This window comes from Canis lupus, chromosome 25, assembly GCF_003254725.2.
Source record: "Canis lupus dingo isolate Sandy chromosome 25, ASM325472v2, whole genome shotgun sequence".
NCBI lineage: Eukaryota > Metazoa > Chordata > Mammalia > Carnivora > Canidae > Canis > Canis lupus.
The window spans coordinates 38161496-38182626 of NC_064267.1; the positions used below are offsets into that span (position 1 = coordinate 38161496).

Consider the following 21131-nt stretch of genomic DNA (forward strand, 5'->3'; position numbering starts at 1 on the left):
CTCTTCCATAGTGGCAGGACCTTGAGTGGATGGACGGATGGATGGATGGATGGATGGGTCGGTGGATGAATGAATAGGAAGACTCTGAAGGAACAAGACCTGATAACACAGGCCCAGATATCCCTTTGTACCAGATCAAAACAGAAGCAGCAAAAACTGGAAGTTCTGCCCCAGACTGGTAGTTCATGGGATATAAAACAGATCTAATATTACTATTTGATGATATTACAAAGTGGGAAACTACTGTTATTATTTTTTTCATTTTTAACTAAGATCCAGAAAATTTCCAAACATAAACATCACCATGAAAACTCTGAGAAATCTGGGTAGGAGTTTTTCTCTGCTTGATGTCACTCTTGAAATATATTTCTAAGAATTCCAAGGATTATTTTTAGAAAAACACAATGATATAGATTGGGTCTGAATGAAAAAACTAAAATGGTGTGTTTGCTAAGACTCTTAGGAGTTTGGACTTCCGTAGAATGCCAGATGGTAGGTATCATTTTTGAGCTAAGGTTCTTTCTTCCTCTTTTCTGTTTTATTCAAGGGAAACTGATAATTATTCTTGACAAAATAGGCCTGACTCATTCTATTATTCATTTGTTCTGTGCTTTTGTGTGTACAAGTTTCATCTTCAGGGACATTTTGTACCTGAGAGCTTGTGAGAACAATGACTAAACTTGCAGTATCTCATTGAGAATCTTCTTTCCAGTTGTAAGGTCTCCTAAGTCAGAAAGAGCTACAAGCAAACATGTAATAACCAGGATCCAGATACAAAGTGATAAGTAACCCAGATGTCTGTGTTCCCAAAGTGACCTCAAGAAGCTGGAGGTCTTCCCACCACCAAGGATTACAAGTTCTTGATAAACAGGAATAGAAATGGGGGAGGGGGTATAGACCTGAATTCTTTAACAGATGTAATAAATGTTCCCAAATATTTGCATGGCTTTCACTGAAAAATGAAGTAGGATTATTCATCTGTGCTTTAATGTGTGCTTTAATGTGGAAAATCTACCTTGGGGAGTCCTGCGAGCTGACCCAGAGCTGTTCATCACTGTTCTGTGCTCCTAGAACATTCAACAGACAGTGCCCTTTATAGCTTTTGTGACACTGTGTAATAGTTAGGAATGAGCCTGTATCTCTCTCTGGTTATGACTTCAGCAGGGAACTCCCAACGTCTCAGTACAGTTCCTACTATGTCATAGGGACTAAATAAGTTTGTCGAATGAATGAATGAATAAAAATAAACGAATAAATAAGCGTATTTAAGTAGAAATTTCAGGAAGGTGAATTGAGATTTTCTAGGAAGGCCTTTCCACAGTAGAATGTCCATCTATCAAAGTAGTGACCTTTGTACTTAATGGAAAGACTATCATCAGCTAGATCTGACCTTTACTGCTCACTTGCTTCTACTCACTGACATTTGTCCTACATTTTTCCTTAAGCTTTTCTTTCCAGCTTATCTCTTAACTCAGGCAAAAGACCTGAAGGGCATACCATTCCGTGATGGAAACCAAAACTACTCCTCAAGCACTAATTGCTTGAACGAAGAGCTCCCATGGCCTAGGATGCCCAGACCAATTGGAGCTCAATTCCCAACACCCCCACCTGCCCCATGCAGATGGACCATGAAAGGACCCACAGAATAACTAACAATTACCTTTACCTCATTATAATATTAAAATCTCTGCCCAGAGGCACCTGGGTCATTCAGTTGGTTAAGCATCTGTCTGGGGCTCAGGTCATGATCCTGAGGTCTGGGATCAAGCTTCACATTGGGCTCTCTGCTAAGCTGGGAGTCTGCTTCTCCCTCTCCTCCTGCCCCTTCCCCCCACTAATGCTTTCTCTGTCTCTCTCAAATAAATAAAATCCTTAAAAAAAAAAAAATCTCTGCCTAAATAGGAGCACAAGACTCATTTACATAACATACATTATATGTATAGGCATGTCTCCTTAAGACACATATATGACCTTATACCTGCCTCTAAACATACCGACAAGGCTTCCCTTTCTAAATATTTTAAGCAACCTTAAATAAAGGAAACCCACTCACTCTTGCTGGGGATTCCCAGCTTTGGAAATGATTCCCTGGGATCTCCGGATTTGCTGCAAATAAAGTTTCCTTCGCATGACAACTCACCTGGTAAAGTTTCTACCTGTGACTCTCCAAGGAGTGAAATCACATTTGTTCTATTATAAGACGAGGGGAAGAATGACCTAAGACACACTGTCTCCCAGATCCTTTTCACATGCTAGCATATTATTTTAGTTTTTACAGATGAGGAATCTGAGCTCACAGCTTGAGTAACATACTCAAAGCCTCCAATAGTCAGTGGTGAAACCGGGATTCGAATGCTGACCTGTGGGAGCCCCAAGCTGTGTCTTCTCCTAAAAGACACTCTCCAGATCCAATGTGTCACTTAAGCAGAGATTGAGGCAAAGTCTAAGACCAGATGGAGAAAAGGTTCCTGTAGTAAAGAGTCAGATTCGAGCGCTAAGGTGTGTGCTCAACACCAAGTTCTAGAATTCTTCGAAGTAACAATTTCATATTAATATGTATCTCTGCAAGCTTGATATGTAGCATGGGCTACAGTGATACTTCCTAAAAGATGATAATGCATTTGCTAGAGCAAGCTTTGAAGGAAAAAATGGAAAAGGCACTATTTAAATTTTTGTAGTTCAATGTCTATAAAATGTAATCATTGATCTTTAACCTGCCGCTAAAGTTCCACTTGATAGTTCTAAAGCCAGAGTTTCCTTTGGGATCAGCAATAGAAAACTATCTCCACCCTCCATTAAGACCCTTATTGCCCTTTCCATATGGAAAGCTGGAGTCTGCATTGAAACACAATTATCTTTCACTTCCAGCCCAGCGCTCAGCAACACTTAATTAATTCTTTCCTTTTAAAGTTCAGCATTATTACTTTCTGGAGGAATTCCAGATTTTAACAGATAAACCATCCAGAAAAAGGCTAGGCCTAAGTGACTGGAGAGAACTCCATTTTGCATCTGCATATCCAAGTGCCCCTGGTATTAATCCAAGATGTAATCTGGCTATGGAGCAAGCTCTGTGGATGCCTGTGGCTCGGTGGGAAGGGATCTGCTCTCAGTGACCTGTGACCAGAAACACAGTCCTTGAGCTCAATGAGCCAGCGTCTTTCTGTGAAATTCAAGATGAAATTGCTATAACATTCAGTTGCTTCAGGTTTTATGTAAGAAGGAGTGAGGATACTTATTTCAGCCAAGCGGAAAGAATAAATGAAAGCAAGATGTCCAAAGAAGTCTATGAAATTATTTTGCTTCCCTTTGCCACAGTGGTCCATGTCACAAAGAATAGCTTAAACAATAGACTGAAGATCAAGACCTTGCAGAACAGCATTGTCTGTGAAAAGCACTGAGTTTGTTCCTGAAATTAAGTTTTTGGGAATCGATATAATCCTTGTCTTTGAAGGAAATCTCTTTAAAAGGAAGATTCTGTCTATGTACGCTGCAGATTTCCTCTCTATTACCCGACAATAAAGATAGTATTTATGAAGTATAGTGAACTATATGGTTTATATATTATCTTACTGAATTCTTTAGCTCAGTGGCTCTCTACACTGTCACCACACAAGCAGTCATTTCCCCCTTCGCCTCAAATTCACCCAACTTGCGTGTTTTGCCTCAGGACCTTTGCACTTGCTGTCCTGCTCATTCTTTAGTTTTAGGTCAAATAATTTCTCTTTGAAAATGTTCTTCTCACTTCTAGAACATTAACATTGCTTTCCGACCTTACCATTTGTCTCTCTCCCTTCCATAGCCCTGTTTCTTTTCTTTTTTTAAATTTTCTTTATTCCAGATTTTACCAGCTGATTCCATTCCGTTGATTTCTTTCTTTGCTTATTTTCTGTTTTTCTTTCTTTATTGGAAGTGAGTTTTGTGAAAGCAAAAATCGAGGCTGCTTTGTTTTCCACTGAATCCCTAGTCTAGAATGGTTCTTGGGTCATATCAGATACTCCATAAACACGGAATGAGTGACTGATGATTGGATGAACACACTCACTGATTAAAAAACCCAAGAAGTGGGGGAGAAGACTCAAGGAAAAAGAGGGATTTCTACTCACCTGTACCACACCTGTACAGGAATCCAAAAAGATGCAGCCTTTGGGTTCTTTGGATATTTTTTCATCTTTGTAAAAATTCATGATGTAGGAGTTATCTGGCAACTGAGTCAGCTGGAAGTAGCGCTTTTTGAAGGACTGAATAAAGGAAAAGATATACAGAGGTCGTTCACATTGCGGTGTGCTCTCACAGAAATTAGAATTTTTCTAATTCCTTCCAGAACACTCCATTCCCAGGGCACTGTTCTAGAGAAGAGCATCCTCCCTTCTCATAAACTATGACATGAAACATCAACTCAATGCAAATGACTCTCCTCTGTGCTCTGACCGAAGGAGGGGGTGTCAAGAAAGCTGGCAGAAACAAAGATGAGTCTCGATGTCTCCTTACCCGAACAGTAACGGTATTGTTCACGGTGCTGTTAAAATTCCCCTTGTAGAGCCAGCCAGACTTGAAAACTCCAGTTCCTCCCGCTCCCCCACCGCCCTTGGAGGACGAGTGGGAGGTGGTATCCTGTAGAAAAGGCATCACTGGCATGACAGCAATCTTTTGTGCATCCCAGATCTTAGACACAGCACTTGAAAATGAACCTCCTCTTTCTCTCATTGACTCATCTTAAACCATCATGTTCAATTTCAAAACAAACTGTGGCTCATTGTAGCTAAAAGCCCTAACACAAGTAGCTACTGCGGCTTTTACGTAAAACTGGTCAGAATGTGAACTGCTCTAGTGAAAGGAACTAATTCTCCTCCTCCCGTTTTCAACATTTCGTTTTCAACAATTTACTTACTTCATCCTTATCAGCGTCTTCATGGTCAACCTCAAAGGAATGTGAGGGAAGTTTCTCTGGTTTGTATTCTGCTCTGGTGTTAAGAACAAACAAACAACAAACAAACAAAAAAATAATTTCTGATTTGTCCTTTGAGACATGGCTTTCGTTTTCCACAGTTCCCTAGGTAACAACTCTTGTCTTTTTAAATAAAAATGATGTAATCTTGTGAGGGGCCTACTTCCTTTGGACGTGCTAACTTTCCCCTACACTGTTACATCTTATCGCTGGCAAATGAATCTCTATTTTAAACCATGGAGCTGCTCACTATACAGATTTACACATGCCTTCTTGAAGGACACGAGGGCAAGCACAATCTTTTTAAAGGTTTGGTGGCTTTTATTTTCCTTCGTCCACATTCTGCAGTGGAATATGAAGTAGTGATGTTTTCATTTCCGATTTGCCTTTGTCTCACATGCCTTTAAGGGTACCAGATGGCCATTGAAAAACCATGTTCCTAGAACCCGTCTGTGCTCTGGCCACTAGGTTGCGCTGCTCTCCTAACTGTGGCCTCCCCCAAAGTCCACCCCAACCTGATTTCCTGGCATTGTGCTCCCTTGGTGCATTGCTATGGTAGCACTGGAAAGCTGAGCACCCACAGGAGCAAGAGTGTGCACCTGATACTTTAAATGGTAAAACAGGACAAAACAAACGTCCTTGTCTTGATTTTATTTCATAACTCGCGGCTGAAGGAAGGTGATCAACAGCATCCAAGGTTTAGGCAGTCCTTGACACCTAGCAAGGAAATCCTACATGTAGAATTTGCATGGAATATTTATATTTTCTTTAAGGTGATCTGTATTGTGTAGAAGCAACCTCAGAATCTGAATTTTGAGAAGAAAAAGCCCAAGGGCACTCATTTAGTTACTCCTATCCCAAATCTTTTCCTATGTTGATGGTATTCCAGATAGGAAAGGGCATGACCAAGGACTCTTTATACTTAAACATGCATAAAATTACCAGACTGCGTTCACATAGGGGTTCAATGCATTCAAATGGGTTCAAATATTTCTTTACTTTCCCTCTGAAAGGCCTGGTAATGCCCATTTCCGGTTCACAGCAGGGCAAGTTGGAGCAAAGAAAGAACACTGACCTCACCATTAAAATGGAAAAGCCTGGGATCAGAGTCACATTCTCTCTACGTGATAAGAGTATTTTTTTTTCAACTGTGATAAAATATACATAACAGGAAAATAATGATATTAACCATGTTTAAGTATCCAGTTCAGTGGCATTAGGTACATTCACATTATTGTGCAACCATCACCGCAGTCTATTTCTAGACCTTTTTCATTCCCAAAATGACACTGTCCCCATTACACAATAGTTCTGCATCTCTCCTTTCCCCCGCCCCTGGTAACTACTGTTCTGCTTTCTGCCTCTATGTATTTGACTATTCTGGGTTACCTCATGCAAGTGGAATCATGCCGTATGTGTCATTTTCTGTCTGTCTTATTTCAGTTATTGTACAATGTCTTCAAGGTTCATTCATGTTGTGGCATGTATCAGGATTTCGTTCTTTTTTAAGGCTAAATAATATTCCATTGTAGTCTAAAAATTGTTCATGCCCTCAAAGTAGTTGCCACGAAGGGATCCCTAGACTCTACAAATTACAACTCTCTCCCTGTAGATGCCAGACATATGTCTGTTCTGATGCTTACCTGAATCTGCTGTTTGTGCATCTGTCTTACCCTTCACTAGATTACTTCTCTTTTTTTTATTTTAAAGGTTTTTTTTTTTTTTTTTTTTAATTTGTTTCAGAGAAGGGGGAAAAGGGGCAGAGGGAAAGATAGAGGGAATCTCAAGCAGTCCATGCTAAGTGTGGAGCTGGAAGCTGGGCAGTCAATCTCACAACGCTGAGATCAGGTCCTGAGCCAAGACCAAGAGCCTGATGCTCAACTGACTGTGCCTCTCAGTCTGGCCTGATGACATGTTTCTTAAAGGCAGGGCCTCCAATGGAGTCCCGTCTCCACCTCCCCCAGCTTTGTATTTTCCTACTGTTAGAGATGCTCTATATGCATTTGCTGATTGCAGCAATGATAGGCAAGGTGAACAAGGAGATCACAGAAGTGAAAGAATACAAAATGGTAGAATTTAAAGCTGTTTTTGGAAGGCATTTTGGTGATGCTAAAACACATTTTTTGACAATCAACATCCTAAGAGACACCTCCAGTATGTTAAACAGGTTTTTTACTTTTTTATTTTATTTTATTTTATTTTAATTTATTTTATTTTATTTATTACTTTATTTATTCATGATAGACACAAAGAAAGAGAGAGAGAGAGAGAGAGAGAGAGAGAGAGGCAGAGACACAGGCAGAGGGAGAAGCAGGCTCCATGCAGGGAGCCCGATGTGGGACTCGATCCCGGGACCCCAGGATCATGCCCTGGGCCAAAGGCAGGTGCCAAACCACTGGGCCACCCCTAAACAGTTTTTTTAAAATGACCTTATTACTATTGTGAATTTGTTTTATAAATTCAAATTCAGGTAAGTTACTTGCCACTGAAATCAATAACTAAGAAAAATAAAGCTATTCTGGGGTACACAGTAGTTGATATTGGATGATATCTGGGGTCTCACTTCAGCCCTGTTCCCTATGAATCCATTTTGTTTTGGTTGTGTGGTCTTGATATGAAATCCAAAAAAAAAAAAAAAAAAAAAAGAAATCCAAAGACCCACAGGTAAGTAGTTGTAAATGGTAATGGGCTTATTTAAAAGCCAGAGGCTTGAAAAAAGGGTGGTAGGAAATGTGTTATTTTAAGATTGTCTCCTCCATAGGTTCTTGCACATGGTAAGCATGGAATAAACATTTGTGCATTGATGTATATGAATTTGCTCGAATGGGTACGCATTATTCCAAATTCCAGAAACATATTCATAAATACATAATACAACCTTCTTCATCCATGACTTATCTGCAAGTTCAAAGAAGTTCAAAAATCTCTATGAAGATAGCAGAACGTTTGTAGTGAAGTCTAAATATGTACTAAGAAGCACACTGCTTTTTATTAAATTATGTATGTGTGTAACCAGACATTTGTACACAAACCCTAGAACTCCAGTCTAGTCTAGTCTCGCTGTTGTATTGAGAAGAAAATGAAATCTGTAACAGCTACTCACATAAACACACAGTGCAAGAGGTGCGATGAGAAGTCCTATTTCCAAAATGCTACTTCTTGTATGTAGGATAAGCTAATCCAAACCATCTTTAATAAGTGTGTTAAGTAAGATTGAAGCCATTGTTCTCTTCCAAAGGATCCTGGGGTACCTGTACCCTTTTCTTCTTCTTACACAGCCTTATAGATACTTAAGCATATCTGTGCCCATTGCCCTTAATGTTAACTTGCTCTGCCTCTTTGGGTTAGGGTCATGTTTATGCAAAAGCTGAGCCAGTAGCAGATGACAGTGCTATTTTAGAACTGCTGGGAAATTTTTCCTGTCCTACCCAAAATACCCCTTTTCTCTTTAACAAACATCTTGACATTCCTGAAGTTGGAGTAGACCTTTTCACCTTTCCATTTGATTGGCAAAAGCCCCTAAACACAACCCTCTGTTCTCTTCCTCATTCCATAAAATGCAACACATTGCCTGAGATTCAGAGGCAGATTCCTACGGCTGATTTCAGAGCAATGACTCCAAGTATTTTGTCTGCAGAGAAGGGAACATGAGTGTTCCAAAATTCTTAAAACGATGGCAAGGCAGTAAAGGGAGTATTAATAAAACATCCCAAGTGAAAGATAGAGGAATGTGTACGGAAAAACTGAGGGAGAGGCAGCAGAGACAAACTTGAAGATGTCTTTGGGAACATCTGGTTCAGGGGTGTTCCTATGCTATATACTAATTATTTCCTGTTAGTGCCTTTCACCTTGACACTATTCTATCCCTTTCTGAACTTCTTATTCTATTCTCTTCTGCCAACGGGACCTACTCTTTCTTACAAAACACCAATCTGGCAGGCATCTGTTCTTGGAAACTATGGATCACAATTGTGGCCATGCTCCTCAGTGATTGATAGATCTATTTATTTATCTAAATATCTCACCTTTTCTTTATCCATTCATCCATCGATGGACATTTAGATTATTTCCATGTCTTGGCTATTGTAAATAATGCTACAGTGAACACAGGGGTGCACATATCTTTTCGAATTTGCATTTTATTTTCTTTGGATAAATACCCAGAAGTGGAGTTGCTAGGCCATACGGTAGTTCTATTTTTTAATTTTTGAGGGTGCAATTTTAGTGGCCGCACCAGTTTGTACTCCCACCAATAGTTCATGAGGGCTCCCCTCTTGACATGTCCTCATTACAACTTATTTTTGTCTTTTTGATACTAGCCTCTGTAATAGGTGTGAGGTGATATCTCACTGCTGCTTTGATCTGTGTTTTCCTGATGAATATTTGTATTTCCCAATGATAAGTACTTTTCATGTACTCGTTGGCCACTGCCTGTCTTCCTTGGAAAAATGTCTATTCAGATCCTCTGTTCGTTTTTAAATTGGATTGTTTTATTTATTTTTTTGCTATTGAGTTGTATGCCTTGGTTCTATATTACCTTGTTTGGATATTAACCTCTTATCAGATATATGATTTGCAGATATTTTCTCCATTCACTGGGTTACCTTTTCATTACATTGATGGATTTCCTTTGCCATGCAGAAGCTTTTGAGTTAGATGTAGTTCCACATGTTTATTTTTGTTTGAATGCAGTTGGATCCAAAAAAAATCATTGCCAAGACAGTTGTCAAGGAGCTTCTCTCCTATGTTTCCTTCCAGGAGTTTTATGGTTTCAGGTATAACAGTCAAGTCTTTAATCCATTTTGAGTTAACTTTTGTGGATAGTGTATGATAGGGTCAGGTTCCAAGCTTTTGTACATGTCTGTCCAGTTTTCTCAACACCATTTATTGAAGAGACTGTCCTTTTCCTGCAGTATATTCTTGGCTCCTCTGACATCGTAACTTTTTATCATTCTTGTCTCCTGGGAATCCCAAGTTCAGTGCTGATTTTTATTGTGAAGGCTTACATTTTGCACTCTAGCCTGAAATAATGTTTCTCTCCAGTATCTTTCTATGAACAGACACTTTAAAAAAAGTGAGGTTCTTAAGAGTTAATAATAACACAATTTCAAATTTAAGAATAAGAATTAGGGAGATAAACACGCACTCCTCTTTTCAATCTACCATAATTGCACATTTTTATTTTGGAGCCTCAGCAACCCTTAAAAAGAAATGATCAGTTTAAATTGGTAGCAGACATAGGAGAATTCTTCTAATCCAGGAGGCATGAACATGATTTACTTCTAATAGCCTCTGAAGGCCAAGGAAATTATCTGTTTCCGCTACTGACCTAAATATGTGTAGTCTTTAATGGGGAGTGCTTAGCTTTGTAACATCATTTCAAAAATAATTTTTCTCTTCAGTGTTAACAGTCTTCATTAGTTCAGGGGATGTGTGAGAATTATATTCTAGAACTTTTGATTTTCACTCTGAATATACATAGTTCATTAAAATCTCCTACTTTGTGGCAGGGTTACTCTTCCCCTTCTTGGTATCAACTTCCCTTAGTTAATTAAGGGAAATTCTCAACAATATTTTGGTTACCTTAATCTTGCTTCTCGTGCATTTTTTCTCATGCTCCATGAGAATTCTAATTCAAGGCTAACATCCAGGCCCTGTTCTCACTGTTTCCATACCATGAAGGTGAAACCTTTCATTTATTTATTTTGCTTGGTGGCATCATGGACATAAAGAAAGGTGTGTGGGGAGAAAGCCACTAAGGATTTCAACAGACCTGATGTCAGCAGGAAAGCACATACTTGGAAGGGCAGTTAAATGTCTCTTTCTACAGTATCTCACTTCCCATGAGGTCTTCCAACCACTGGGACACAGCTTCCACACCGTAACCGCTTCTCAGAACAGTTTTTTTTAGAAAGAGGAAGTCTCAACGTTAAAAAATGCTTTGTTTTTCAGTTGTGCCTACAAACAGTGTGACTACTGCACGGACATCCCAAATATAGCAATTACTCATGAAAGCCCAGCATGCAGTGGGACCTTGCCAACACGAAGTTACAGGAGGCTATCTATCAGGAGTGACCTGGATTTAAAAGGATGTTCAGCGATTTGGTAAAAGTTAATGTTCACTGGTTTGCAAAAAAAGTTTGCTGTTTTGGGGGAATGTTGTTTTGCTCTTTACTTTGTAATGCAACTGAAAAATAAATGGCCTCTTTTCCCTCCACCCCTCCTTCTTCCTCCTCCTCCTCCTTCTTCCTCCTCCTCCTCCTCCTCCCCTCCTCCTCCTCGTCCTCTCCTCCTCCTCCTCCTCTTCCTTCTTCTTCTTCTTCTTCTTCTTCTTCTTCTTCTTCTTCTTCTTCTTCTTCTTCTTCTTCTTCTTCTTCTTCTTCTTCTTCTTCTTCTTCTTCTTCTTCTTCTTCTTCTTCTTCTTCTTCTCCTTCTTCTCCTTCTTCTTCTTTACTCACTGCTACAATCCCATTCTCCTTAGAGTAGTTCAAGTGATCTTTTAAAGAAGGAAACGGGATCACATCACACTGTAGGTTAAAATTTCCTCAGTCTTCTCTGGTGGTGAGAATGAATCCAAGCTCTTTTCTGGGGCCCACCAGGCCCCTTGTCTCCTTCTCTGATTTCAGCTTACAGCTCTTCTAACCCTCAATTCCAGCTTCATTCTGCTCAAGAGACCACGCTGGTTCCCAAGTCAGGGCATCTGCTCTTGCTCCTTCCCCTGGGAAATCCTTTCTGAAGATCACGGTGCTGGTAGCTACTGTTCCTGCAGATCGAGCTCAGATGGCACCTTCTCTGAGCTATTCCATAGCTCCTTCCAATTCTGCTTTAGAGAGCTGAGAGCAGCCCTTTCAAGTATCTGAGTCTGGAACAGTTGTTTCTGGGGGCTCAGGATATCTGGGCCAATCGTGCCCCAATCTAAACCACATATCCACTAAAAAGTTAGATGTGATGTGTATCTTCTCAACATCATTGCTTGAGGAAAGTGTTACTGACAACTTCACTTTTGATTGTCATAAATATTTTTTCTGGGTTATTTGCATCATTTTAGTTGGATGACCCAATGCATTAGGAGATTCCAATTCATTGCAGTTCTTTGAATTTGAGCCACTCCAATCCCACCCAAAAGTGATGTATTTCAAAATTTGTATTCATTTAGTTTACTTATCCACTAAGTAATTATTGCACACTGACCATGGGCCAGGCATTCTCCTAGCCTGCAGGGGATTCTGCAAGAATAAGTCCCTGTCCTTTGGGGATTTTGCTTTACTGGGAGACACAGACACTTGAATAAATGACTACTGTAGTTCCAGTAGTAGGCCAGGGGAGCTTGTCTGTGAAGGTGACATTTGAATGGGCGCAGAATAAAGACATCCTCTCCTAAACTCTTTATTTCCCCACAGTCCACACACACACAAAAAATAGCTGTTTATTTTTCCCTTTTTGCTGTTCTTAAACATATATCACTTCTGTAGAAGTTGTTTATTTTCATGACTTTTGATATCACGGTGTGAAAAAACATGAAACCAGTGGCAAATCTGAATGCTAAATACAGAATATAGTCAGAAAAATGTTTTGGTCCAAACTGTTCTTTTTCTAGCCCTGTTATATCTGATATTGAAATAACAACTCACAAAAGGATGATATAATGATACTTTAAGACTTTGTTCAAAAATTAAATAAGAATAATTTACACTTCACAATCGATTCTGTGCGTATACAAGAAAATGTACGTTGTTGAACAAAATGTTCTATCGTGACTCTTATTTTTAAATTTTGTAAAATATACCATGACAGTAGATTAACATACATGTATTTGTAAACAACGGTAGAACTTAAACAGAGAACATATTTTATACATGGAAAAACCCAGGGGGTACTCTTGATAGGTTCTTACCGGGGTAACTGTCGGATGTCTCCAGAATATTGTTCATATTTGTAGTTTACCACATGCCATTGGGAACTATAAAATTTACAAGCCTGGAATTAAAAAAAATGATGATTAAAAATTATCATTAAAAAAATCAGCTGTCCTGGCAAAAAGCTAATACAGTTATCATCTCTGGGGTAGTGTTAAGGTGGCTATGTTAGCAATTTTAATGTAGGTTAGGGGCTTGCTCCTTATAATCATTTTACATTTTCTAATGAAATGGAAATCTAACCTTTCCCAGACTCTTGGAGGAGGAACTATTTAACATACTTATTCTATTTTACACCATCGAAGAAAGCCTAACTTAATCACCCAATGAATCATACCAGATACGTTGCTAACCTCAAGTACTGTCATTTTTCTGCTTTCCTTAGCAACCTTCCATTATTTAACAGTTCTTAGTGGTAGAAGATATTATTATTTCTATGTAATCTTTTCATTGTAATTTTAGCCAATTTCTGCTCATTCTTGTGTCAGTAACTTATCTTTTTTTCCTCCCTATGTCAGCTGTGTTGATTTGAAATCAGATTTTTCAGTTTTACCTCAATGCCTTCTCAAGGCCAGCCTTATCCATGATTACTCATTGATTTTTATAAATATATATGAATAAAAGATAACCAAAAACTTGGTATGTAGAGACTGATTTTTCAGTATTTATTGATGGCAAATATTTCCCAAACAGCTATCATGCACCTAGCAATCAATGTACTGATGGAGTGGTAATGGGAGTTTCACTCATGACCCTGCGATCATGACCTGAGCCTAAATCAAGAGTTGGATCCTTAATCCACTGAGCCACCCAGGTACCCCTCACTAGGTGGCTTTTAAAGATTCCTTTTCATTCTAAAATTACATGAACCTGGGGATTGAGCAGCTGACATGAAGATTATAAGGAAGTCTTGTCTTCTCTAGTGGAGATAATGAGGAGCAATAAGCTTACTGCAAAGAGAGAAATAAAGAACTGTGGTTGTTGGGAATCAGGGAGGGGACAGGCAAGGATATCTGCATGTGAAGCATCACTGGGGGTGTGCAAATGCCACAAGCAAGAAAAGCACTAGCCCTGTTTTGCAGAAACATGAAGTGTAGGAGGGAACCACCCCGAGGTTGCTGCAGAAAGGTTGATGGAGAGCAGTGGGTGTGGGCACGGGGCTTAAGATGCAGGGAAATGTAGGGTGAGGAGAGAGTAGTCGAGTGTCCTCAGCCGCTCTGGACTTCTCTGGCCTTGAACTTGCTCCACACCCTGACTTTATTTGTTCAGGTGAGCACCCACGCACAAACTGGAGACAGAAGCTAAACAAGGCGTGAGCCTGGGACCAAGACAAGAGTAGGAGGATGTTGGCAGAGAGGAGTGGTGAAAAACAGCTACAGGACCCACAGACGTGGATACCAGCAAAGGGAATTTGGTAGATCAGGATGGACTACGGATGGAGAAGGGGAACGGGAACAAAACTGAATCTTTGGCTAAAGTGAAACTACTTAACTTGTGATTCCTGAGCCAATTCTTCAAATCACATGTTTCTGGAAGTAAGAGGAAAACTAAGCCCTGATATGCTCCTTGGCTAAAAAGTTCTATCTTCATTTTAGATAAAGATGCCAAGGATTCAGACAAGGAGTATGGGCCATGGCATCCCAAGGTCACAAGGACAGAATGTTCACGATCACAGTTCTTTCTCTTCTCACTGCCCTTTCTCTATACCTGGCAATAGCTCTCAAATGCAATGAGATATATTTAAAAATGAAAAACAAAACCAAAAAAATCTACTTTCTTTTTGTATTTCCCTTTTCCCTCTCTTTTTTTTTTCCAACACACAGTTTTATGTGGTCTCCCCTTCCAAGTGTTTATTTGAACTTGAATGTCGGTTTTATTCACTTAATGGCATATTCTAGATTTTTTACATTTGTTTTCTAAATTTCATGACCACTTAAAACAAGTAGAATAAAATATCATACCCTAATTTACTAATCTAGTCTCCTAGTTTTGGAGATCATTCCTTTCTTCCACAAACATCACTAAACTCTTACTGGGTTGTTCTAGGTGATGTGAAATAACATCAGTGAAAAAGGGACAAAAATGTATGCCTTTTTGAGATTTATGTCCTTGTGAAGAGCTGGTCGATAAACACAAAATAAGTAAATTGTGTGTATGTTGAAAAGTGGTACCTGTTAAGTGAAAAAAAAAAAAAAAACCAGGAGAAGGGCGAGGATAAGAGTTGCAGGAAGGAGACCAATTTAATAGAATGGTTAGGATGGGGCCCACAGAGATGCTAACATTTGAGAAAAGACTTCTAGAATAGGACAGGGTGGGTGGTTATTGTGGTTCTTCAGATTTTGTGCCATTGTAGAAAATATGAGTATTTTTTTTAAAGGAGGCTTTTATAAAAAAAAATGAGAATTTTTCCATGAGTATTCAGAGTATTTCTTCATGCATTTGGTGTTCCCATCCTCCCCCAAGTCTGACCCATTTGGGGTTATTTTCTTAGAATAGAGTGCTTAAAGTATTTTAAAGATTCTGGGCAAAAAACTGCCAAACCAATGTATATTTGTTATAAGAAAAAGGAAAACAGAAGGTATGGCACTGGACCAGGAGCTACACAGCTTTATTCTTATTCTGGAACTAACCCCTAATACTGACTTCCAACATGGCTTTTGGTCAAATTATTTATTAGGATCTCAGATTTAGCTAGTTAACAACCAGAATATTAGACTAGATTGAGAAGTCTCTGTCTCATTATCTCTAAATTCCCTAATCTGGAGGCTAATGGGACAAAGATGCACTGATTTACTTTATTTATCCTTTCTTGCCACCTACAGTATTGATGTTTAGCCATGATACACAGGTACACTTCACGTGTATTTCACATGATATTCACAATATGCCACAGGCTTAACTCCATCTGAGATATGTACATCCTGAATTCCACTGACCCAAAATGAATGTGGAACTTTCTTTCTTTTTTTTTTTTAATGTGGAACTTTCTTATATCACTACAGTCTAGCAAAGAAGTACTTCTTTTCTAGTTTGGAGTGGCATGTACTTGTCAGATACCACACCACTGGGTGCTGTACCAAGGGTTTTAATAAGAATTCTGTGAAATTTTATTTCTATTTTATAAATCATAGAGCACTGAGAGGCTCAGATCTTTGCCAAAGGTCCTACACATGATAGAAGTAGGACTTCAAATCGCATTTGTCTGACTCTAGAAGTCCATCAGCTAATTTATGAATTGTTTGATGATTTCAGACTTCTTTTTTTCTTTTAGGCATATTTGGACCATCATTCCAAATGTTTGCATGGCATTTCTGCTTCTGTCTTGGAGTCAGACAGACCTGGTTTTGAATTTTAGTGGTAACGGTGAGATTTCAATTAAGTAACTTAGTATCTCTAAATTTCTTTATCTGTCTAAATAACACCAACTTCATAAGAATCTAATAAGACACTCCCTATAAAGCAACTAACATAGGGTATGTACTTAATAAACACTTGCTTTAAAAATCAGTTTTCTCAGCATGTTTGACTCGATGTATAATCCACAGTCACAATAGTTGATAATAACAACTAGTTTTTCTTGACGCACGAAGTAGAGTTTTGGAGAGATATATATTAGCTCTGATTATCAAAGAGGTCTGCTTTAATCAAATTCCTTCTGAATTTATTTGCTATGTTTCATGTATGGTGGTGGGTAGATGAGGATTAGGGGTAGAACAGATGACCCTTAAAAATCCATCTAAATCTGTGATTTCTTGGATTCTGAGAAAGCCAGTGCATTTTACAAACACATAAATGTTTCTCCTACATAGCAATGGCATTTGGAAATGTTACGCATAGAAAATTATTCTCTCTTCTTTGTTCCTGCCCACACAGTCACTCTCATTAAGAGCTATTTTAATTATGACTACAACGCCTCTTTGTCCAAAAATGAAGCTGAAAGGGCCTGTTGCAAATTCAAAGTCACAGGCTACAACTCTGCTTGTTACGGTAAGGCAGTGGTTCCATTCCCCCTTTAACTATCTAGCCCACAACACAGCTTTCAAGATCCCAGCTCCTCACCCTTGGAGGCTGTCACCATCTACTTCAAAGGTGAAGACTATGAATATCCAGCAAAAGTTTGCTGAGCTGGTGAATTTTTTTCACACGGCAATGCCTCGATTCACATTTTATTAATTTATTGTTTGCTTGTTCAGCTTTTATGCTTCCTATCTCTGCTGTTATGCATTTTGACACAAAAAAGCTGAGCAAGGTCAACATGCTCAAAGGCTTTTATACCATTAGGATGATGCTTCCTAAATGGCAACCTGTTCATTAATTATTAGGGATTGTTATTTAAAATGCAGATTCTTGGGTCCCACACGAGAGCAGCTAAATCAGAAATCTCCACGGGGGCCCCCAAATCTATCATTCCACTTGAGGGGTAATGTGGTCCTTGTGCTGTTTTGCCTATGAACTGACAGCATCAGGGTCCCGACTTCATACAGTCAATTCTGGTAATTGAGGTCACCCTCCAGCTGAAAGAGCAGGGGCATATTGACTGTAGGATGGGGGTTTTATTTAGAGTAGGTATTCAATATTTATTTGAATGAGTGTATTTCCTATATCCTTTTTCTGTTAGACATAACATGACACTATGAAAGTTCTAAAAATCTACATACTGGGGCACCTGGGTGGCTTAGTGGTTGAGTGTGTGCCTTTGGCTCAGGTTGTGATCTTGGGATCCTGGGATCAAATGCCACATCAGGTTCCCTGCAGGGAGTGTGCTTCTCCCTTTGCCTGTCTCTGCCTCTCTCTGTGTCTCTCATGAATAAATAAATAAAATCTCTAAAAAAATATCTAAATACTTTAGAAAAGATTGGGCAATTGTAAAGGGCACCTTAAAATACTATAAGGAAAATATTTCATTTTTTTCCCTTTCCTCTTCTCTTTAGAGAATCATCAGAATCCATTCAAATCAGGTTACTTACCTCAAATAGCAATTTGGGTTTGGCAATGTAATTTGTCCATCTCTTAAAAGGGCTGATGATTAGATTCTGGCTACAGAGTAATAAGCAGGTAATAAATGGCTCTTCAGATGCAAAATTCTTTTTCTTTCTGGCTATAGAGGTTGATTTAATTACATCACTAGTTTCTTGCCAGAAAGATGTATGCAACCACAAAAGGTGTTCATTTTGACCCTTAGTCACCACTAGGATGAATTCTGTATTTGTAAAATGATGGTGGTAATTTCACATTCATGGCAGTCTTTATTAAGTTTAGAAGTAATTACGCGTATTATATAAATGTTGAAAATGTAGCATCATAAAATTAAGTGAATTTAGGCAAATTATGTATTGAAAGGGTAGCTGGGTAATTTATTGTCCACACCGAGACACTACAAAATGACAGAAGAGGCTATTGGCCAGGCCAACAGGTAGAACATGAGACTCTTCTTGCAACCAGGACATGTGGTCACTCAATATGTTGATATTTTAGAGAAAAAGAGAAAAGGCACTAAACCTATTTTTTCTTTAATGGGGTCACATCTATGTATTCCTTTAAAATAAAATAATTATTTTTCTGCGGTATAAATATAAGTTGAACAAAATGAGTTTTACCACTTATACTACAGACCTGGTAAAGAAGGAAAAATGTTTGGACAAAATAAACAAAGTAAATATAGATATGACTCAGTTTCAGAAATCATGGTACAAGCCAAATAATAATGGATTTGGGGTCTGAGTTTTTAAAATATCATTTGATATTAGACAGTTATTATGTATATAAATATGCATGTATGATATAAAAGAGAATGTCCTATCAAATGCCAGCCATAAATGAGAATCATTTTTCAACTACTTTGTTACTTTGAATTATAGAGCAGCCTAAATTGGTATTTAAATTGGAAACAAATCAAAATATTTGGGGTTTTTTTTTGTTTGTTTTTTTAAACTGTGTTGTATGAAGGCAGTTGAACAAACTGTAAAATTAGACTTTCATAAATCACACCTGTGCCTGACCCGGGAACATACATTCTAATTTCCCAGCTATATCTCACAAGTAATTTGTCAAGACATGAATAATGGATAGTACTAAAAACCTTGGTAATATTATGATCGAAATCATTCTTTTTAGGGAAGGCATAAAATCTGGGTTGTAATTCAATGTGATTGAAATTTGTAGGTTCAAACTTAAACTGGGTTCTTTTTTAACATTTTTATATGCGAGGGTTTCAGACTTGTACTTCTGTGTTTTTATCCACTTACCACCACACATGGTAGGATGATTTTTACTGTAGAGAAGAAGAGGCCACTTTAGAACTGGGATAGTTTTGCATATTTGGAAGCAAGACTGTTATTCTAGTGATTTTGGTGATGAGACAGTAAGACAATAAATTTCTTCAAGGTTGTTACTGCGAAACTCAAAACTATTTTGTTTTCACCAGGGTGTTCTATATACATTTTATCCTAATGCCACTTACAAAATAAACACATTTGACTTTATCTTAATCAACTTTTGTACATGTACTATCTTTAGTGTTATACATGTAGTGTAAAAAATAAAATGGGTGATCTATTTTGTTCTGGCCATGATAGAAACAAAATTATTATACATAAATAAGATCAGGTCCAATATAGGATGATAATAGAGTTTGATCTCATTTTTCCGTTGCTTGAAGTCACAAAATAAATGTATCTTAACTTATACATTCACTTTTAAAAAGTAACACACAAAATGAAAAGTCCTGTAACCTCCAACAAAACATTATCGGTGAATTAAGAGCCCCATTTTTCAAAACAGAAACAAAATTTTTTCTATTCACACTAATTTTATTAAGAAAGGATTATGGCTTTTCTTTTTAATCTGGAGGGAGTTTTTTAGTTACATTTTCCTCAATAATTTTCAGTAATTTAAACTGTGCATGTAGCCCTAATGTGTATCTAAGGAGTTGGTTCTATGGTGAGGAAAGCCATGCTTCTGTGTGAAGGTAATGAATGTATTAGAATCATTCTTTTGCTGCCCAATAAATGATTCAGAATCAGAAAATGTCATTCATCTTCACTTAATTTATATATGCAAAAAAAGCACCCCAAATCATTTATTAAAACACTTATTCTTATTTCTGGGTAAGTTTGAATGCACATTATTCTACATATGAGATTCAAACAATGTGTGTAAAGTACAAAGCCATTTTAACTACAAGAAAGGTTTCTTTATCAACGCACATAATATGCAGTTCAAAATTAAACATGAAACACTTAAAATTATTTTAACCATAAAGTGAAAAATGGAATTCCTTTTTGTGCAACAGGATACATTTCATTCTAGTTAGATATGTTTCTTTTGGTTAACAAAAGAGGGCAGCAAGAAATACATTTTAAATCATAGTCAATCCTCCTCTCCTCATAATTTTCTTTGCTGTTTGGGATCCAAATTGATTAATATCTCCTTTACTTCTCAACATGAGGCAGCTTCTATCTTGAATATTTATTTATTTATTTTTAAGATTTTATTTATTTATTCATGAGAGGCAGAGACAGAGGCAGAGACAGAGGCAGAGGGAGAAACAGGCTCCTCACAGGCAGCCCAATGTGGAACTCGATCTTGGAATCCTGGGATCACCCTGAGCCAAAGACAGATGCTCAACCGCTGAGTCACCCAGGTGTCCCAATCTCAAATATTTATAATTTTCTCTTGAATTAGTTGAATGCTATCTATCTGTGTCCAAATGGTGGAAGAGGAAAAAGAGGCAGAGGAAAAAAAAATCTTTTTTAATATTATACTCATTTGATCATATTATTCTTTATGTTTACAAAATTTTCCTTAACAAATTAAGCAATATTTTAGTATACACTGTAACAGCCTACTGAATTATTTTTAACTTTGGTATGCATGGAATATTTTCACTGAAGGGTTCCAATAATTTTTTAAAAAGATTTTATCTGTTTATTCATAGAGACACACACAGAAAGAGAGGCAGAGACACAGGCAGAGGGAAAAGTAGGCTCCATGCGGGGAGCCTGACGTGGGACTCGATCCCGGATCCCCAGGATCAGGCCTTGGACTGAAGACAGCGCTAAATCACTGAGCCACCGGGTTGTCCAGTTCCAATAATTTTATTGGATTTACTGTCAAAGTGCTTTGTAGATAAAGAGACCACAATACACTAACACGTTGTTTGATAAGATAACGCATCTTTTCAGGGTTTAACCCACTGTAATCAGGTTGTGTTCATACCCTTTGAAGATGTTCTATCACAGAATTGTCAATGAGAGCTACCCTACCACCCA

At 38.1% G+C, this 21131-nt stretch overlaps 1 protein-coding gene across 11 annotated transcripts in view; it reads right to left on the reverse strand.

Annotated features, from left to right (window-relative positions):
- The window catches only part of DOCK10 (dedicator of cytokinesis 10), a 260529-nt gene that overhangs the window by 104255 nt on the left and 135143 nt on the right, over positions 1–21131 (reverse strand). For 10 of the 11 annotated variants that reach the window (XM_025463245.3, XM_049100910.1, XM_025463242.3 and 7 more), the window contains exons 4-7: positions 12840–12922; positions 4889–4961; positions 4489–4611; positions 4104–4238 (exon numbers count right to left, since the gene is read on the reverse strand). In XM_025463245.3, the coding sequence (XP_025319030.3) occupies positions 4104–4238; positions 4489–4611; positions 4889–4961; positions 12840–12922 (414 nt within the window). Of the gene's footprint in view, positions 1–1015; positions 2883–4103; positions 4239–4488; positions 4612–4888; positions 4962–12839; positions 12923–21131 lie in introns of those variants that run through there. The other variant, XM_049100914.1, reaches the window with a different exon arrangement.